At 40.0% G+C, this 19,396-nt stretch overlaps 1 protein-coding gene across 4 annotated transcripts in view; it reads left to right on the top strand.

The window, feature by feature from the left end:
* Positions 1-19,396, top strand: part of enox2 (ecto-NOX disulfide-thiol exchanger 2) — a 157,272-nt gene that overhangs the window by 7,307 nt on the left and 130,569 nt on the right. For all 4 annotated transcript variants that reach the window (XM_054597611.1, XM_054597610.1, XM_054597608.1 and 1 more), the window contains exon 2: positions 5,170-5,265. In XM_054597611.1, the coding sequence (XP_054453586.1) occupies positions 5,178-5,265 (88 nt within the window). In that variant the 5' untranslated portion in view covers positions 5,170-5,177. The remainder of the gene's footprint in view (positions 1-5,169; positions 5,266-19,396) is intronic.

Below are 19,396 nucleotides of genomic sequence, written 5' to 3'. Positions count from 1 at the left end.
CACTACCTTCTGTTATACTTCAAATGATTTCTCTTAAAAATAAGTCTATTTCTTAAGTTTAAACATAACCTACCTTTCCGGTTTAAAAATACACGAGCTGAAATGACAGTATGGGAGCATACGCTTCCCAGGAGGCTTTAAAAATAGAGCAGTGGACTCGTACTCCAAGTACTACATGGGAATTGCTGTATGTCTACGTATGTAACATAAAAGATGAATGAACATTTCACGGTGACCTTGCAGTATACACCCACATAAGTGCACTGGTTCTACTTGCAGGCCATAGCCCAGTGCTTGATAACCGGTTTAATTTAGTCCTAAACCCTCACCTGCTATACGCGGCCTCGTTTGTCCTCAGCGGACTGAATTGCTGTTGAAATCGGTCCAATCCCCCTTTAGTGCAATATCCTTTTTCTCACACTCCCTGTGGTCAGTCATTTAGGCTATGTAGCTTTCAGCTTGAGGGCGAATCTCCTCGTCAGATCTCGGTGGACGTTGATTTTATGCGAAGTCTCCGAAAAGGTGTGAAGTAAATTAATTTCATACCCCGGTAAATCCAGAAGCTGCGGTGACATTGACGAGTAGAGGGGCGGAGGCTTGTGCACGACTTTCTCAGATTCATGAGCTGGATGATGCGGAGTGTGTTTTATGCTTTGTTTTGCACTGATTACCTCATCATCTGAGGACGACCCTCAGCGCTTCTGGACAGAGCAGTTACTTTCCCCAAATACCATATTTTTTTTCACGAAGATGAAAGCTACACTTTTAATCAGGCGGTGCTGATGGGTTATAATTCTGGTGATTGAACCGAATCTCCAGCTCTAGTGATGAGCTGAGAGGACTTTTTATTTCAGAAAAAAGTGGCCACAGCATTATTGCATACTTTACCCCTTCGTGTCCGATGAATGACATCTACATATTTCGAGATGGAATTAGAAACGCCGGTAATCCCTTGTGTCCCAAGTTTGTTAGGATTTGATTAGTGGCCATCTGTCTGTTTCGCTTTCATGGCTTTATCTGAATGGGCTTTTATTTGTAGGATTATAGAAGGAGCAACATACGAAGCGAACCTTTTCATTTACCCGTGTTACATCCAGGGAAATAAACAAAATCTGTTGCACTGGATTCATTTCATTTATGTGATTCCTCTCAAGCCTACCAAACACTAAAGCTTCAAATGACTGTACAACTGAAACACAATCTTACCCTGGTAGATTTTGTAAAGATAGGCTTAGCCCTGTCACTGTGACTTTTTTTTTGATGAAAGATAGCGGCTGATTAGCTGCCAAGACATTTGAAATGACTCCAGCTCTAAAGCCAGGATGCAATTCTGACAGAGCTCCATGTCTGAAGCAGCCAGACATCTGGATTAATGTGTGAAAGGATTTGACTGGTTTCCCTCCCTCAGAGCGCTCTAGTGCCGGATTCAGAGGTGGATGGATCATTAAAAAGAAATGTTTCTCCTTTAGTAGGTGGTGACATTTTTTTAATTTTGAATATGTTTATTTTCCTAGTGAATGAAATTGAAAATAACTAGATTTTCATAAATATATTTGAATACTTTAATTGGAATGTTTCTTTAATCATCTTCCAGGCAATTGTTTTTCTGGAATAGTATGAGTTATTAACCAGTATGATATTGAAACCTCATAATGCACACAGAAGAATTCTCTCAGATAAAGTAAGTTATATACATTTGACACAAAAGTAAGAACTGCTACCTGTGTAAAGGCATGAGGAAAAACACCCCAGGGATTCATCTTCCATTTCAGTACTTAGTCCGTGATTGATACAAATCAATGAGTTGTGGGGCGAAAATGATATATTTAATGTAAGCAGAGCAGCACAACAACATAAATGGCCAGTAAGTACTTTATGTTTTAATAATTCGAGAAAATACACCTAGCATTGACAACGCCAGGGCAAGCGCATACGTTACTCCTTCTACACCCTTTCACAATAAGAGCCCTAGAAATATACGCTGCACAAATTGTTTGTTTAATTGTGGGACAGCAAAGACGTAATTAACGGTGCAAAGAAAATGTCCTGAGCAGTGTCCAAATTTGTTTTTTAATTTTGCTGATTAGCTCACTATATCACTATATAGTTCTGTATATTTAAGTCCCTTGATGGTGAGTATAAGGAGAAGTGAACGAGAAACATTTTTTTTTAATAAACTTTCATTATTTAAAATTTTTTTTTGCTATCATATCAAAGGGACCCAGTTGTGGATATTGATCAGAAGAGCTTCAGCAAGACCAAGACATACATATGTCTTGGTCTTCCGGGACAGAGGATGTCGCATGTGTACAGATTGTGAAGCCCTCTGAGGCAAATTTGTAATTTGTGATTCTGGGCTATACAAAATAAACTGAATTGAATTGAATATAACCTGCTGTACCTTTTCATGCTTGTTTGTTTACTGTAAAGTCAGCTGTTCAGTAAGAAAATGCATTTTAAGGCGGGACTTTTAAGTTTATCAGTATCACCTGAAGGTGTTTTGGGGGGGTTGCGCACAGACACATGACATTCTTGTATGTAATGATTTAGGATGAGAACATGTTGATACTTGGGCCATCAGACCTTTTCTCTGTCATACAGTAGCAGTCTTCTGCATGTTTACCGGTTCCCCATGAACTCCAAAGACCTAAATCTTTAAATTATATTGGGGAATTCTTTCTCCAGCATATAAAAGATGCACTTAAATGCATTTAATTACGCAGTATGTATGTTTTACGGCTGTGGCGTAGTGGTAATCAGAGGGTCGGTGGTTCGATACCCGGCTTCGGCAGTCGATGTGTCCTTGGGCAAGACACTTAACCCCAAGTTGCTCCCGAAGGCTTGCCATCGGTGTGGACTGGATGTTGCATGAATGTTAGTTAGAGTCTGATGGTGGCACCTTGCATGGTAGCCTGTCATCAGTGTGTGAATGGGTAAATGATATGTAATATACTACTGACTGTAAGTCGCTTTGGATAAAAGCGTCTGCTAAATGACTGTAATGTAATGTAATTTTATATAATCTATGATCATGCGAGTTTCCGTAGCTAATGTTAATTGTCAAACTAGGTGGTTAAATGTTACTTTGTCCATAAATGGAATACAGACAGTTGATTAGACTCCATTAAGGAGAACTGCTTAGCAACGTTGTCTATGAGACGGCATTAAGGACCGTTAGGACTCTTTTGCCTAATTTGACCCATAAGAACCCATAATTGTGTGTTTCCTTCTCGCTCTCAACCGATAAGGATGAACATGATGCAAAATTCACTCTGACTTTAAGACTTCCCACCTCTTGCGTAAGCCGTAATCTGTCCGAGCCTTAACCCCTGCCTCGGTGTGACGGTGTCCTTGGTTTACCTGGGAGACGACTGACAGCTGTTGCAATGAGAATGAGGAGTGGCACAAGCAATTAAAGGGCTGGATGCAGCCGGGCCTCACCTTCTGATCAATGCTCTCCTATTTAGAGCTGCAAGGCTAGAGACCAGCACTCCTTTTTTTCCAGACTAATAAAGACGGCACCGAGCACAGCTCCAGGGCTGGTCTGCCAATACTTTTAACACCACCATCGATTCTCATTACTGTGAATGGTCTCTTTGCAAGTGTGAGCCGGATGTTGAGGAGGGTGTGGGTGGGCATGGGTGTAGGCTAGTCAGACATTTGGCTCGGGACAGATGCATCATGTTATGACCCTGGGCAACGTACAGTGTTGGTCTTCTTTGTGTAAAAGTTGTCATTGTGCTGGAAAATGTAAAATCACAGAGCGATTTTTGCAATAGTCTTCATTGACTTTTCTTAAGAGCTCTGAATTTCTGTTTTCAGCGGCTGAAATAGGTCGCTAGAGTCGCTAATGATTTGGTTTTGGCGAAACATAACAAGAAAGCAGCTTACATGAACAAAGTGTCAGGCTAAATGAACGAAGTCAAACGGAACGGCAATTCTGTCTGATTACCAGGCTACGTCTTTATCAGCTGAAAGCAAAACAATCATCACACACGTCTGGTTTCTCTCAGAAAATCAAGCGCACCTATTCATCCCCTTATTGATGTATTTGTAAATTCTGAACCGCCTGTATAATCCACATCTGAAGGAGCAGCTTTTATACAAATCACATCAACTCTCAAGCCTTCACTCTTTCCAGATCTAACTACTGTAATGGTGCAACATGAAGGAGAATAAAAAAAATACACTGCGTTGTTTTTAATCCCCTTAACAATCAACTTCCTGCTGGGTCCATAGCAGCTTGTGATGCTGTTGTTCTCCCTCTCTTATGCTGCAGTAAATAGCTCTACCTATTTTAGTGGCCTATAGAGCTGAGTTTGAGATTCATTCTTTGTGTCTAATTAACGAGCAGCCTGGTTTGTTATGTGTCTTCTGGGTTGTGTGATTTTTTTTTTATTTTGCTTTATACAGTAGTCTGCTGCTATGGGCTGCTTCTGAGTTTGTATTCCTCACTCAAATGTTCTGGGATTAAAGCAACATTGTCTGCTCATCATCTCAGCATTCAGAGCTGCATCAGAGACCTTCACACCAACAATTGCACTATGAAAAAAAAAAAAAAGAAATACAAGGTGTAAGAGTGAGCGTTTTGCCACAGGGTACAAGTCAAGAAGATGGAATACAAAAGAACAAGCCCAGGATGAAGGTTTAAAATGCAAAGACAGTGGTTTATGTCCTTGTACTCCTCCGAGCTTTGATTGTACAGCTTTGGAAAGTTAATCACAGAAGTAATCATTTTCTCCTCCACGCCAGGTAGGCAGCAAATTAGTGCAATACTACAAGATCCACGCTACAAGGGTATTTTACTTCCTATTTGTGCTTGCCCGTATTTGATTGGAAAGCACAGTGTGATTTTGTTTAATGACCCATATTGTGCTGTGGGACAAAAAAAAGCTAGAACCAATTGTTTTGCCTGATCCCTCTTCGATAGGATCCCCCGCCGAGCCAGAGCAGGGGTCTCATTTAAATGAGTGACAAAGCTTGAGCTTTTGCAGCAGGGCTGTTGTCAGTGTGAAAGCTGCCTTAAGGTTGCGCTTTAGCACCCAAAACTGAAATGTGCTATATCAAAAACGGACTCAATGGTGAGTGCTTTAGTTCCATAGCCCTAAAGCTGATTGAGAACCATGACACTGTTATTCTTCTTCATTTTCTACTCTTTGTGTTCTGCAGGACCAAAGATGAAGCCAAAGTACTGCAACGTCCTCTGTGCCAGAGCGAAGTGGGCTGGTGCTTCAGAGTATCTCTGCCATGACGTCAACAACAGAGGTACGCGCTCCATGGCATCCTGTTAGAAAATCTGAATAAGACAGTGATCCACCACTGCCTTTTATGTTATGTGATATATATATATATATATATATATATATATATTGTTTTTTTTAGGTTTCATCAGCATGATTATAAGGAAATGTTTTTGATGTCATTTTAATTGTTCAGGTTAGCTCCATTTTTACAATTCACCAATTAACAACCTTGATTTTTCATTCTTACCTTTCTCTAGTTGTGACTATTTCCAATGATTAGTTCCAACTTTGACACATTTCTGAAGCACGGTGTTAACGAATCTTATAACTTTAGCAGGAAACATGTGGGGGAAGAAAAGAAAGCTTGTGTGGGTTGAATTATCAGTTCAAACTATTTCAGTCCTTTTTAGTTTATCTTGAGTGTCCTTCTGCTGTAAAAGTTTTTGTGGCTGACTTTTCGGCTAGTCTTCAAAGGTAGCAGTGCAGTTGCACCGGTAGACTGCCTACACAAACATCTGTCATGTCGCTATAATTAGATGTCTGTTATGTTTTGTAAAATATTGGAAGTGGAGCAATGCAATGTCCTTAGCTACAGAGTAGAACGAGGAGGTAAAACAGCGCTTAAAGTGTTTTGCTTGCAGGATATCTCCTGTTCTTTGTCGTCCCAGAGGCTCAGCTGCTGCTGCTTGCATCTCAGGCTATTAATACTGGAATCTGTCTTCAGATTCAGCAGCAGATAACAGCAGCGGTATCTCCTCTAATTACCTGTTGCCTAAGAGCTACTAACTACTGGAGATGAGGGCTGCATGTCAAACAGTTTTTCCCAATACATTCTGCCTGCGTTTGGGCACATGCTCAAATTAGAGTCCTGCTCATTTGAATACACAGCAGTGTATTTTTCTGTCCGTGCGATAATTAGCTAACCTCTGTTTTAATTTAGAAATTAAAGGCACATTACCATCATGTGTCCTAAAACTATAATGCATAAAAAAGAAATGCATGTTAAGGATTGCTGAACAACAATCTACACTGAGAAGACAGACTCTGATTTGGTGTTTAAATGACAATTTCAATTAAGGTGTAACTGAACGGGCAATGCTGCTTCATTGTGGAGTCATTTTTTACAATTTTGAAACACAGCACAGCTTTCTCCCAACGATCTGAGTCCTAGTGGTTTGCTTACCAGTTGTGGTACATGCATTGGAGTCCATATTGGTTATATTTGCATGTGGACTGTATAGACCAGTGTTTCACAAACCTTTAACTTTTCTGGCGATCTACTTATTAAAAATGACAAACCATCACAACCTAATTCACAATAGGCCTTATCTAAAAATTGTGAGAAGAGCAAATTTGTGCATATCTTTCCCTGGCCATTTCTACTGCCATTTCCACATCACCTAATATTACCTTACCATATTAACTAGCCATTCCAAAGAGATATGCATTTGATAAATGACTTTGTTTTCATGTTTGCGTTATTGAAAACATACACACATATTAAATCATTTATAAATGAGACCAAATAAATAGATTTATGTATAGTTAACATGCTGTCTCATTCATCAGTTAAACAAACAGAATGTACGCTAGCCTTTCATATTAGATTCACGGTCGGCTACAATTATCATGACAAGACGAACTTTCAGGCTCCGTCATGTAGCTCAAAGGTGTACTGCAAATGTAAATGTTAAATAAAACACTCAGAAGGAAATTATACAAATTTATTTGGCGACCCTTATAAAGTCGAATGCGACCCACCTGTAGGTCAGATCCATTCTTCTGGAATGACAGGTATAGACTCTACTACACGGGCTGCAGTTAAAATGTGGACCCTATGACATATGGATGAGGTGTCAGATTTGAAAATTAAGCTGGATCTTTTTGTTTTTCTGCATTAAGCTTTTAAAACTTGTATTATTGCTTTTAATTTTCTTCAAATGCATCGCCTCCAGGTCAAGATCAAAATATTTTTGCCCGTGGGTCCAACTATGATCTACCAAACCAACCGGAGTTTTGAGGGGAATAATAAAACATTTTGGCAGCATTGCACGTTTAAATGCCTAGTACCAACCTGTACTTGTTCAAAAACAATCAAGCTCATTTGCAGAGGAGCTCGAGTCAACAATGCTTGATGCTACCTGTTTCAAGCAGGACTCATTGATATGAGTTGTTACACTCATTCATAATCATGCAGAGTGGAGCTTGACAATATTAGGCTCTAAAATGAAAAGCGACCATAGTACTAAGCGGTAATTACTGTCTTGGTTGCTTGGATGTCCTAATTATATTATGTTGATTTATTCAAACATAGATTTACTGTTCTGCATGACCACAACAAATAATACCAGACAACCCTCTTGACACGGTCAGTCTTAGTTCCTGGTTTTTTTTGGGGGCATTCTCATTCTATGCATGAACCCAGAGTGAAACATTGATCAAACAGCAGAATAAGCTCCAGTTCCTCCATCTCTTGGTCTGTAGGTCAATCATGCCAGACGGACTAAAGTTTATTTAGCTTTCCAGCCACACATTGCAATTATTTCCAGTATAGCTCACTCTGTCTGTACCACAACTTGAAAGTGATTTATGTAGCCATATGTAAGGAAATTGGGATCCTGAACTCCAATATTAGCCGGTTGCTGATTAAGTCCTGATTCTAATTTTACACACGCTAGATTTCCATGTGATACTCAGTAGACAGTTTAATGTCCTAGTTTAATACCCAACGTGGAAGCAAATGGGTCAAAGCTCCTGTTTTTAAACTGGTCACAGAAGAACGTCCGCCGCTGTGGCTTTTGGAGAAAAAAAACAGAGAAAAAAAAACAACTTTCAAGGTGAAAGATTGGATTTGAGCATGGACACTGTTTTTTAGCTGCTGGTTGACAGTTTTGCATCTCGGAAAAGACCCTTTTGTCACTGCAAATGATTTTAGATTTTCCGGTCACATCCTGTCTCTAAAACCACCCACTAGAGCCGTCTGTAAGATGTGATAAGACCTTTTTCTCTTCCCTTTCTTTAAATCAGGCCCAAAACACTGATGTGATGTTGTCTTTGATTTTTGCTGCAGAGCAGATTGCTTGACTCAGCTACGTGACCACACACACACACACACACACACACACACACACACACACACACACACACACACACACACACACACACACACACACACACACACACACACACACACACACACATACATGCAGTACACACTAAAAGAGCTAGTCAGCAGAGGAATGTTCGTCAACCTCTTACCTGTTATTATTGAGAACAGTTCTTTGACATATAAGAGCAGCCCAGGTACTCCTGTCTGTGTGAAATGGAGAAGGTATGGCCTGTTATTCGGTTACAAGTGCAGACATTTTACAGACCAGGACAAATTGCTGTCAATTTCTAATTCTACATTGTGATGGAGCCATTTTCTGTCAAGTGCCAGTGCATTTTTTGCTACTGCTATTTTCCATCTCCTGTCTGTTTTGCAAGGTTTACACTTTAACACTGTGAGAGGGTGCATTAAGGTTTGCATTGGGAGTAATAATATAGGCCCATTGTTCTGTGCTCTTTCTCAATAAATCTGAACTTAATGTCTAATTTTTAACCAAAGGGACCGACACCTCCAACATTTTAGTTGTTGGAGCCTCATTGACTTCTTTAGGTGCTTATCAGGGATTTATTACTGTAAAATACAGATACATCATTTTATTCAAATAGCTTTTCTTTACTTGGAACAATCAAAGATGCATCTTGATTATCCTCACCTGCATGACCTGACAGGCAAACCAATACTCAAGTGAAGATTTAGACTAATTGGCTGTTAGGTTTGTGAGGCAGAATTCTTTTGCTGATTTCTTTTAGAGCAAAGATGCACAGACAGAGGAAGAGCATTTTTTTTTAGGACTGCCCTTCATATTGTTAACCTCTCGCTCAAACCGACACGCCATTCACAGCAGAAGACTAATATTAGCACTCACCTTTGCTCCATGTGTCAGTCTGTCTGGCTCTGTCTTTCTTACAGACTCTCTTGAGACACACACACACACACACACACACACACACACACACACACACACACACACACACACACACACACACACACACACACACACACACACACACACACACACACACGTCAGTAAATCAGCTCCACTTAGCTCCACCTGTTTCCCAGGCTCGGTACTAAACTCTCTTTCACATCTCTGCCGACAAAGAGCAGAACAGATGTGATTGCCAGAATACTCAACCTAACTTTTATGACTCTTAAAAACAACATGAAGGCAAAGTTATTGGAACTTATTTGCAGTCTCAATTTCAAATAAACCTAATAAATACTGGTCATCAAGCTTGAACTCTTTAGCCTATTTTTCTCTCTCATCGTTGGAGCCTGCCCAGTGCCAATCTCTATTTTGTTTGGGTGTATTATAACTGCAGAATATGACAAGCAAGTGGGCAAAGTCGTGCAGTCTAAAAAGTAAAACAGTCACCACTTGGTTCAATGAACACTTCATGAGAATCTCTAATGTCTTTTTTCACGACCATTTTCCACAGCAGCAGTTTTGTGATGGTGGTAGCTAATTACAATAACTTGGACTAATCTCTGCCTCCAGCCTTTTGTATTTAGAAAAAGAAGGCTGGATATATAGTAGGCTGAATTGGCTGTTGAAGCACCTACACACCCACATGCAGCTCTCTCTTCATACCAACACTTGTATCACAATGCACATACTGGATCTGTGATTTTTAGTTGTTTCACTCAGCACTCGTAACAATCCGCAGTGCTCTACCAAAGTGTGCTCTTAGATTATTTTTTTTGTCATCAAGGAAGAGTTTGTGGAGCCGCTTCCTTGATGGTGAATGGGCAAAGGAAGTGAGAGCAGGCTTCCCTTCAGTCAAAGAAAGTCTCGAGTGGATCTTCGTTTGTTTGATAGAACTTTTGCTACTTTGTGTTGAACTTTTAAAGGAAAAAAAATCTGCCAACCAGCACCTCCAAATTACATTCTCCTGACAAAAGTAGATGTGTTCAAATGAGCTTGTGATTTACATACTTGGCTATCATTGGACTATTATTTTCTCCCATTGCAACTGTACTCATTTTCAAGTCCAGGCACCTTGTTGAAAGTCATCCACATTGAATGGGGAAAGCGTTTTACTAGATTGATTGCAATTTCCTTCAGTTGTTTAGGGAGCTAACAGCTCGACTGCTAACAGCTGCCCTCCTCCCAAAGGGATCAAAACAAGCACTATTGGCTGCCTCTGGGTCGTCACTCAGTCAGAGGAAATTTGCATTGTTGCAGATGAACTTTACTTGTTCAGGTCCCACTGCTGGGTAACTTGAAAGTGAAAATATCCGAGGTGCAAAGAAGCAGCCTTTGGCAGTAATGCGTCTTAATGACATCAAGCTCTAGAGACACCAGATCTTTCCTATATATATATAAATGAATACCACTAACCACCCCAATGTAGTGTATAGCAAGAGTGTGAGTGTGTGATTGTTTCATGCAGATAGATTTGCAGTTTTTGTCATTGAAAAGTTTTGTGTCAGTCTCGTAGCTGAACAGCACAGTTTTAAGATGTTCTCGTTTACTTCAACTCATAATCTGCTGTTGGTTCTTTTCCTCACTAATAACAATATCACAGTCATGTCTTTCAGTCTACGCTTCATAATTTGGGTGAGAATAAAGTCGACGTTTAAAGTGACATCACAAAGTTAATGACGTGAGAGCGTTGTACAAATCCAAGTTGCGTCACAGCAACATAAACTGTCACAATGGTTGTATGAACTGTGATAATAGGTCTGATATGTAATATCTGAGTGATTCAAATTCTTTATTTTTATTGGATCTGTTAAACACAGTGACACCTTAATTTGACTTGGTGACATGTTCATTACTGTGTGAAACGCTCGCTGGAATGAAATATCGGTGCCACCAAATTACGCGCCCATGCCACTAATGGGAAAATGTCAGCCGCGGCAGGAGCAAAAAAAATAAAAAAATAAAAAATAGAGCTTTTTGGGGGTTTAGAATTTAAACAAGTCGTTGCCTGGTTTAATTGCAGTGTGGTTTACTGCAAAAATTGTAAGATTGCTACTTTTAGAATTTAGAGTTTGCAGAGCAGATAAGACACAAAGTGTTTTTCCATTCTTGCCCACGTTTACTCACAAGCCCTTCAACTATGCTTCTGCTTGTTATTTTGTAGATTTCGCTTTATTTTGGGAAGATGCTTCTCGGTTTTTGTGATGTCTGACACTGACTTTGACAGCGTGACTGATCAAACTCTGATCAAACAAAAAATGTATCAAAGGCTTTATTTCAGTCCAGTGTAGCGTTTACTGTATAGAGACCACATTTTTACCGTCAGTTTGGAAGAATTGGTTTTTTTATGTCAAGCGTTCATTATGAAATATGTCTCTCAAGTGTCATATTCAATCAGATAATCGTATCTGATCCAAATTCAGAGCATATCTATGATTGAGAGATTGCCTCCACGCGGCTGTCAACATGGCAACGCCCGAAAGCCAACCGTGTAGACGTCAACAGCTCAGTTTTTACGTGACCAGCTACCTTAACAAAGCGAAGAGACACTCGGCTAACAACTGACACAGAGGGAGAGCGACTTCATTCTCCACTCAGGATGCCATTACTACACTTTATCTTTACATTTGCTGCTATAATAATGCTCTGAATTTCAAATTTAGCACCTTTTTAAAAACGTCCCAGGCCTGATGTGCTGTGTATTCACTTTATAAGACACACACACACACACATAACCTCCTAACCCTAACACATTGAGGAGTGTTCTCGTGGTTGAAGAAGCTACAGTGGCAGAGGAAGACTTTGTTCACTCCTCTGGGGAAAAACCTGACGGGGAAATAAAAGGCATTGGCTCTTTTTTTCTTCCCCATAGGGGGTGTCACACAGAGCTGCCTTACCCTGGCTCTCTGTTTCTCTGCCACTGGTGTAAATTGTTGTCTGGGTATAAATAGGCTGACAGTCTGCCAGGGCCAGGTGGTCCAATCTGCCAGTTCAGTGTCCTGCTCCCTGCATGGCAAGGTGGCGTGGCGGGTGTTTGTCTCAACATTAACATTGGCCTCAGTATTCCCAGATGGGCTAGTTGTTGTATATTGATGAAAAGGTGGCCTCACGGATACATTTTGAGTCTCTTATACATAAGAGACACCTGATATTTCAATAATTGGAAGGCATGATATCAAACTTATTACAATGTGGATCGTTTGTGTTCACATAGGACTTGACTGTTGAAAGAGTGTGAACTAAAAACCAAAGCTGCAACGATTAATCGAAAGAAAATTAAATGGTTTAATTATGTAAATTAATTGATTAACAGTTAAAGCCATTTCTCAAGCAAATGTTTAATGGTTTCAGCTTCTCAAATGTAAAAATGAGCTGCTTTTTTGTCTTTAGCATTATGGCAAACTGAATATATTTAAGCTTTGGATTGTTGGTCAGATTAGACAAAACATCATTTAAAGAGTCAAATTACTTATTTTAGAGGGAAACTTGCACATTAGGGCTAAGCGATCATCACCATAGTCATTAGTTGCAGCCCTACTGGTCTGCTCTTGTTTTAATACCACATTTGTTTTCATTCACTTTTTCACAAATGGCAAAAATTGCTCGTCATTCATGTCAAAAAACCATAAAAGTAGGATCTAACAATTTTCTACCCATATTTAATGTTTATTGCTATGTTGTTAACTGTTTTTAGGGAGAGAAATTGTTAGTGCATCCAATTATGTTTCCTTGTAGCCAATTTCTTGCCACCTGTAAACAGTATTGCTGCCTAACAAGGTTTTCCCCCTGGTGACAGTTTTGGAACAGCAGCAACGACAAGCATCATTACTGTGTGGTTACAACAACCTGCCACTGTTTTTCATTTTTGGATTAATTTTCCTGATAGTGTATGGTAATCATTTCATGCAATTATTTCAAGCTTGAATTCCCCTGTGCATTCACTTTTAAGGAGGTTTTTTTTTGTATTATTTTTTATTACTTTTATTCAGCCTCTCAAGTAAACATGCTGAGTTTCTTGGCATGTACAGAGCTGCTGGTTGAGCCAGTAATGCTGTGTAGAATATTGATTTCTTAACCTCTGTTTTATAGTACTTTGGTTAAGAATACAATATCTTTCATCAGTTATTTTTCCCATTGCAACAGTTGGTGGCCACGCCTCGTTCTGCCTTGTCCCTATGCAGTCGTGTCCATCTCCCCCCGCCATCACTTTTCCCCCAACTTAAGTCGTCTCCAATCAAAGTTGCCAAACTGTCACCAGCAGCGCTAAAGTCTAATAGCTACGGGAACATTTTCTCTGACACCTGCAGCAAACATGAAGACTGCTGGGCTGCAGGGAGAGCGGAGGGAGGTTTATCTGGGATGGCAGGCCTTGCCTCCATCCCCAATGCCAGTAGAGACTTCAGCACAGAGCTAACCAAGATTGGTAGTTGTTGGTAAAGTTACCAGCCGCGCTTTACACCCAGACGAGACCCAGACCCCCACTGACTATAATGGAGGGGACGGGACAAGATATGTGACTAACAACCCTTGTCAGTTTGCTCCAGTTACTTTCTCTGAGTTGGTAGTTGTTAGTAGTTGTTAGTAGAAGTTACAGGTGCAAAACTAAAGGTATTCATGAAACCGAACTGAAGTTCCTCAAAAAATCCAGTTTGACCTTATTTCCAAGTACTAGTAGGCTGAACATACATAGAGCAGTAGACGGAACATACAGTACATGGTGATCTTGTGATTGAGCATGTGTGGTAAATAACTGAGCTTACGTTGCTCTGTCAATGTCCAAGGTCACAAAAGGCTTTGCTCTGGGCTCCCAGGTAGCGCTTGTGGCCCTTTCCTCTCTCTCTATCCTCTTTCCAGTCTATCTCTCTCCTCTCTATCTAATTAGGGCAAAATGGCCCCTTTAAAAAAAAAACGCTGTGCACATAATCACCAAAGTGCCTAATTAGGGTATTTTTTTAGTTTTTGCCATTTTATGAAATTATGTAAATGTTCTATTCACACTGGTGATTTACTCTGACAGCTGATTGATGGTCACATTATTGTGCTCATCTAACATGGCTACAGATCGTAATAAGCATATAGTTCATAGTTTATTATTCATATTTCTCAGAGGGAGAGAGTGAGAGAGAGGAGGGTATGAATTTAGCTAAATATTTTTTTGTTTGTTAAGGTAGACTGACCTTTTAAGGTGGACCAGCTATTTCTCATTTTATTAAAAAGCAGCTCACAAGCTTTTACCAGTGACCGGACCTTCAACAGCGGGTCTATTTAAATCCTTTGATTAAAAAGATTCTTTTTTTTAATTTAAATGTCTGGAAGAGCCCAGTAATTATTTGTCAAATCATGTTTCAGTTTCTTTTTGTGAGTTGATATGAATGTACCTGATTGTTTTTAATGGGCATATGATGTCATCTTATGTTAATCGCATGCTGCTGAATTTAATCAAAACAAAATTGTATCGTTGCGTTCTTTGTGATATCAGCAAATATCGTCTTGTTGTCCAAAAAAAATCGCTATCGTATCGTAGCGTGATAAATCTTGTGATTTACACCCATATTCTGCTTTTTTCAGTAAGACAAATTTAGCAAAGCCATCTTGACTTCAATCCTGCTCCTCACCGTGATATTTGCTTTCTATCACACTGAGTGAAAGAATCTAAATACTGAGACTGATCGGAATGGTGCCATTGAATGAGACAAGGTGAACCTTTTCACTGTTGCTGTGTATCACGGAATGAATGTAAGTACGTAAACACTTTCACTGTGGGGCTTTAATACAATTAAAGCACAATATTGCCTGATCACGCACAATACATCCATTTAGTGATGTGGTGGTAAAACTACAGAACTCCGGCGCTGATGAATAAAAAGCTGAGCCGTAGATATAAACAACAGGACTCCAGTTACCAGTTCCGTCAAATTTTACGCTGTTTTTGAGTCCTTTCTTGCTTTATTAAAAGTCTTTAGGGTACAACACTACACAGTGTGTGTTATCCGTGAGTGGGATCACTATAGATGGTTTTGCAGACTAAATAATATCCACATGTTCAGTTCCTTGCTGACACTTTGCAGCCCATTATGTACCAAAAATAACTGAATCACTTTTCACTCTCAGTTGTACTGAATGATTGCACAAAAGCAATTATATCGACAGGCACCGGTTTTTAGTTCTTTATTCTACATTTGTAAGGAGCTTACTTTAGCGAGTGACTCCCTTGAGTACTTTTCTTTTTTTTTTGAAATACCATCCGTCTGCATTGCATCTGCTCTGCACTTTCAAAAGTCCTTGTCGAATAAAGCGACAGCCAGAGCTCAGGAATCGGAAATCACCTGTTTGTTTGGAAAAACCTTGGCAAGCAAACTTGAATCACAATAGTGTGCCATGAGATTCGTGCTTCATCCAGTCTGCCATCATGAATATAGTGGATTTATCTCCAAACTCTTGTATATGACCAGGAATAATGCAGGGCAGGATAGAGTGTGCATCTTTTTACTCCTTTTCCACATCTGTTCAGCAAAAAGCTTGTTCTGATTTCATGGTTTATAGACCGCAAGTGATTCATTTTATGTGTTTGGCTGTGAGCAAAAGATGTTTATCAATGCGGCCTGTTTTCTGGACTGAGTTAAATTTTCCTGAATAGTCCAAGCCTTATATTACGTCCTTACTCTGACATACAGTAGTGAATGGGTAATCCATTATAGGCAGTTATTGTATTTCACAGTGGCTTGTACATAATGTCGGTCTTAATACTTTGCCGATTTGTCTGAGCATGAAAAGAGAAACTCATTTGGCACGGGTCACCTCATGTGACCGAAATCTTTTCAAAAAAGCAAATGGAGAAAATAAAGTAATTCAGATAAATCTTTTTTTTTTTTTTTTGTTATTTATTGTGGTGTGTCGGCACACGAGGTTGTGCTTGTCTGGCAAGAAATTAACTTTGTCACAGCGGCCCTAGACAATAGCAGGCAGGAATTGCTGAGCCTGATGTTGCACTCAGGGAACAGTAAAGTCATTTTGCTCCAGCAGACCACTTAATAGCTTTAGCTGATGCAGAGTTTGGAAATCCATCAGTCAATTGGGCCAGACAGAGATGAGCGGTCTTGTGAATGTCAGCGTGCTTAGTATGGGAGGAAACAGGTTGCAGGACAATGGAGCTACTCTCATTATGAGCTCCAGTCATACAGATACATCTAATTGCTTCTATTTTTTTTTTTTTCAAACTGCACAATATCGGCTAATAATGGTTTGATCCGTCATCGCTTTGGGCATCACGAACACAAGCTTTGGGAATGACAATTGGCTGCTTAATTCTGTGTGGTGTGTCAGTGATAAGACAACCAGTGCAGCTTCTTTGACAGCACACAGAGCTGTGGTGTGTTTTAGTCTGTTGTGTTAAGTGTGACAGCTTTAGTCACATAATGTGTTAGCACCACAGGTTTTAAACATCAATATCTGTTTACAGGTGTTGCGGAGTGCTATTGTATAAGGGAAGAAAGTTGTATCAAGCCATTTAATGTCACTTAAGTCAGCTAAGGTTAAGGCTTAATGCTACAGGTTTAAAAATGAAACACATATTGGGATGCAGAGTTCGAAAGACGGGCCTTTTATCTGTCCTTGAGGCTAGTGGTTCCAGGCTACTTAGCAAAACACACCCAAATCTCCGTCTGAACCCTCCAAGGTCAAGTCGAATTGTGGGTAATGTAGGCGCGAAGGATGCTAATTAACTTTTTCTTCCAGCCGTTAGCAGATCATTAGCCGTTAACAGGCACTAACGGTGTCGGTTTTCACGCAGGGGTGCTGTGGTGGAAGTGCCTAACAAGCCGACCCAGCTACAAAAATAACTCATGCACAACCCAGGTTAAACCATCATTTAAGAAAAGCGCAAAAACTGGAAACTGGTCCTCAGTTCACCTCTCTGGGAGAATCAGCAGTTAGGATGTTACATTACTTACATTACAGTCATTTATCAGACGCTTTTATCCAAAGCGACTTACAGTCAGTAGTATATTACATATCATTCACACATTCACACACTGATGACAGGTTACCATGCAAGGTGCCACCATCAGACTCTAACTAACATTCATGCAACATCCAGTCCACACCGATGGTAAGCCTTCGGGAGCAACTTGGGGTTAAGTGTCTTGCCCAAGGACACATCGACTGCCGAAGCCGGGTATCGAACCACCGACCCTCTGATTGGAGAACTACCTTGCTCTCCACTACGCCACAGCCGCCCATGTTGTTGATTTGTTATGAACGCATGCAGTCTCTACCGTAGTTAGAGACCGCATCTTTTAGTTTAGCTGCGAGGTTTTCATCTGTGAGTCTGCCTGGGCATAATTCATCAGGTTTCACACCAGTATAGCAAGTTCGGCGTAACGACAGTGAGAGAAAGAGTGTTGATAAGTATGAAGTTAACAGTAACGATGAAGCTGTGAATGTGGCAGTGCAGTTTGTGTACAGTTTAGGCTATTTGCCTGTGAAATAAATGATTGACGTTCTTTATTTTGTTCTACTGCATTGATTTTCGTTCTGTTTTTTTAATTTTACTTTTGCGAGTCAGACTATATACTGTATTTGAAAGGAGTGCAAAGCTAAATCTGAGGATTAGCTTTGTGTGCGTGTATCCAACTTGGACACAGATTTATCAATGAACTGTTAGAATTGAAAGCTTGAATCCACACGCCTCATACTCCTACAAGTTGTGTCCAGCATGGAAACCTTTTTGAATAAATCTCTTCTGTGGGCCCATCTGGTATCTAAATTAACTTTTTTTTTTTGTTGAAACAAGTTTGCCCGGACGTAATTAAAAATTCCAACCCCATACGTATGTAGTTCCCTCCATCTTGTCATCATGTGGACAGGAGGGCAGACGACCCGGCCCATTGTGTCACTCTGTAAGGATTGCTTGTCAGTCCGTGAGGCTCCCCGCTAACCTCAGTGTCAGCACTCTGATCTGACTGGTTAGGATTGCAGACACATGCCACCAGTGAAGTCAATGACCTTAGGTAGCTTAATCAGCCGTGGTGATGGTGCCGGGTAATATAAAGAGGAATTGGTATTCACTGTGTCCCACGATTAATTATTTATACTTTGCTTCAAGGTAGATAGCTAGATTCAGTGGAGAGGTGAGTGACTGCAGCAAAGTAAATGGTGAAGAAGAAGAAGACCTTCTATTGTCACAGCAGCAGCTTTAAACGACTCATCTCACTATTTAATGGTGCGGCTGTGTGTCGTTTCACTTATAATTTATTCTCATTGTGACGGATCTCATTTGAATTCAGTTGTCAAACTACATTGTAATCATTTTGAGATATATCCTTATGTAAGCAGAAATATTGAGGGCTAAGCATGAAAGATTCAATAGATAAGGAATTTCTGGAGCCAACTGGAATAACTTTAACCTTTTTATGCTACTCCTGGTTTTTAAGTACTGATTTAAAATGCTAAATGAGAGTTAATATCTCTTTTGCCAATTTTTTTTGTTATCAATTTTAATTGTTGTTGATGCCTCCTGTGAAGGTCATGATATTTGCTGGTTTTACTCGTTAAAATTTCTTCAGTTTTTGGATTTGCTGCTTTTCTATCTTTGAAAATTTACATTTAATGTCTTTGTGTTTTGGCCAGTTAGTCAGAAAAAAACAAGACATTTGACACCTTGAGCCCTGTTTCTGATGGGTGTTTTTCACCTTATTGTGACATTTAATAGTCCACATTAAATGATTTATCAAAAAAAATCACCAGCTGATGAAAGTAAATAATTGTAAGATGCGGCCACAGGGACTTTTGTGTAACAGCATTCAGCTTTCTTTTAAAAAGCCGCCCAGTTTAACCTGCATCCTAATGATGTGCAGGTTTAATTGTGCCAGTGTGCTGCACAGTTTCTCATCACTCCTAAGCATCTCGTTCCTCTTATCAGATGTGTTGAGACATGGTAATTAGCCGTAAAGAGAGGAGCCTGCATTAAGAAGCAGAGCGGGCTCATCTGTTTTTCAATCAAAGGCTGTGCACTCTGGTCGGGGCATGAAGGGAACACAATGGAGCCGCTGAATGAGGAAGTCCTCCTCAGAACTTACACTGGGCGAACGGATAGAAATGATTATTATTACATCATATGAC

The sequence above is a fragment of the Anoplopoma fimbria genome, chromosome 4 (assembly GCF_027596085.1).
Source record: "Anoplopoma fimbria isolate UVic2021 breed Golden Eagle Sablefish chromosome 4, Afim_UVic_2022, whole genome shotgun sequence".
NCBI classification, from domain to species: domain Eukaryota; kingdom Metazoa; phylum Chordata; class Actinopteri; order Perciformes; family Anoplopomatidae; genus Anoplopoma; species Anoplopoma fimbria.
The sequence above is the reverse complement of the archived record's forward strand: the minus strand, read 5'-3'. Positions and strand labels throughout refer to the sequence as shown.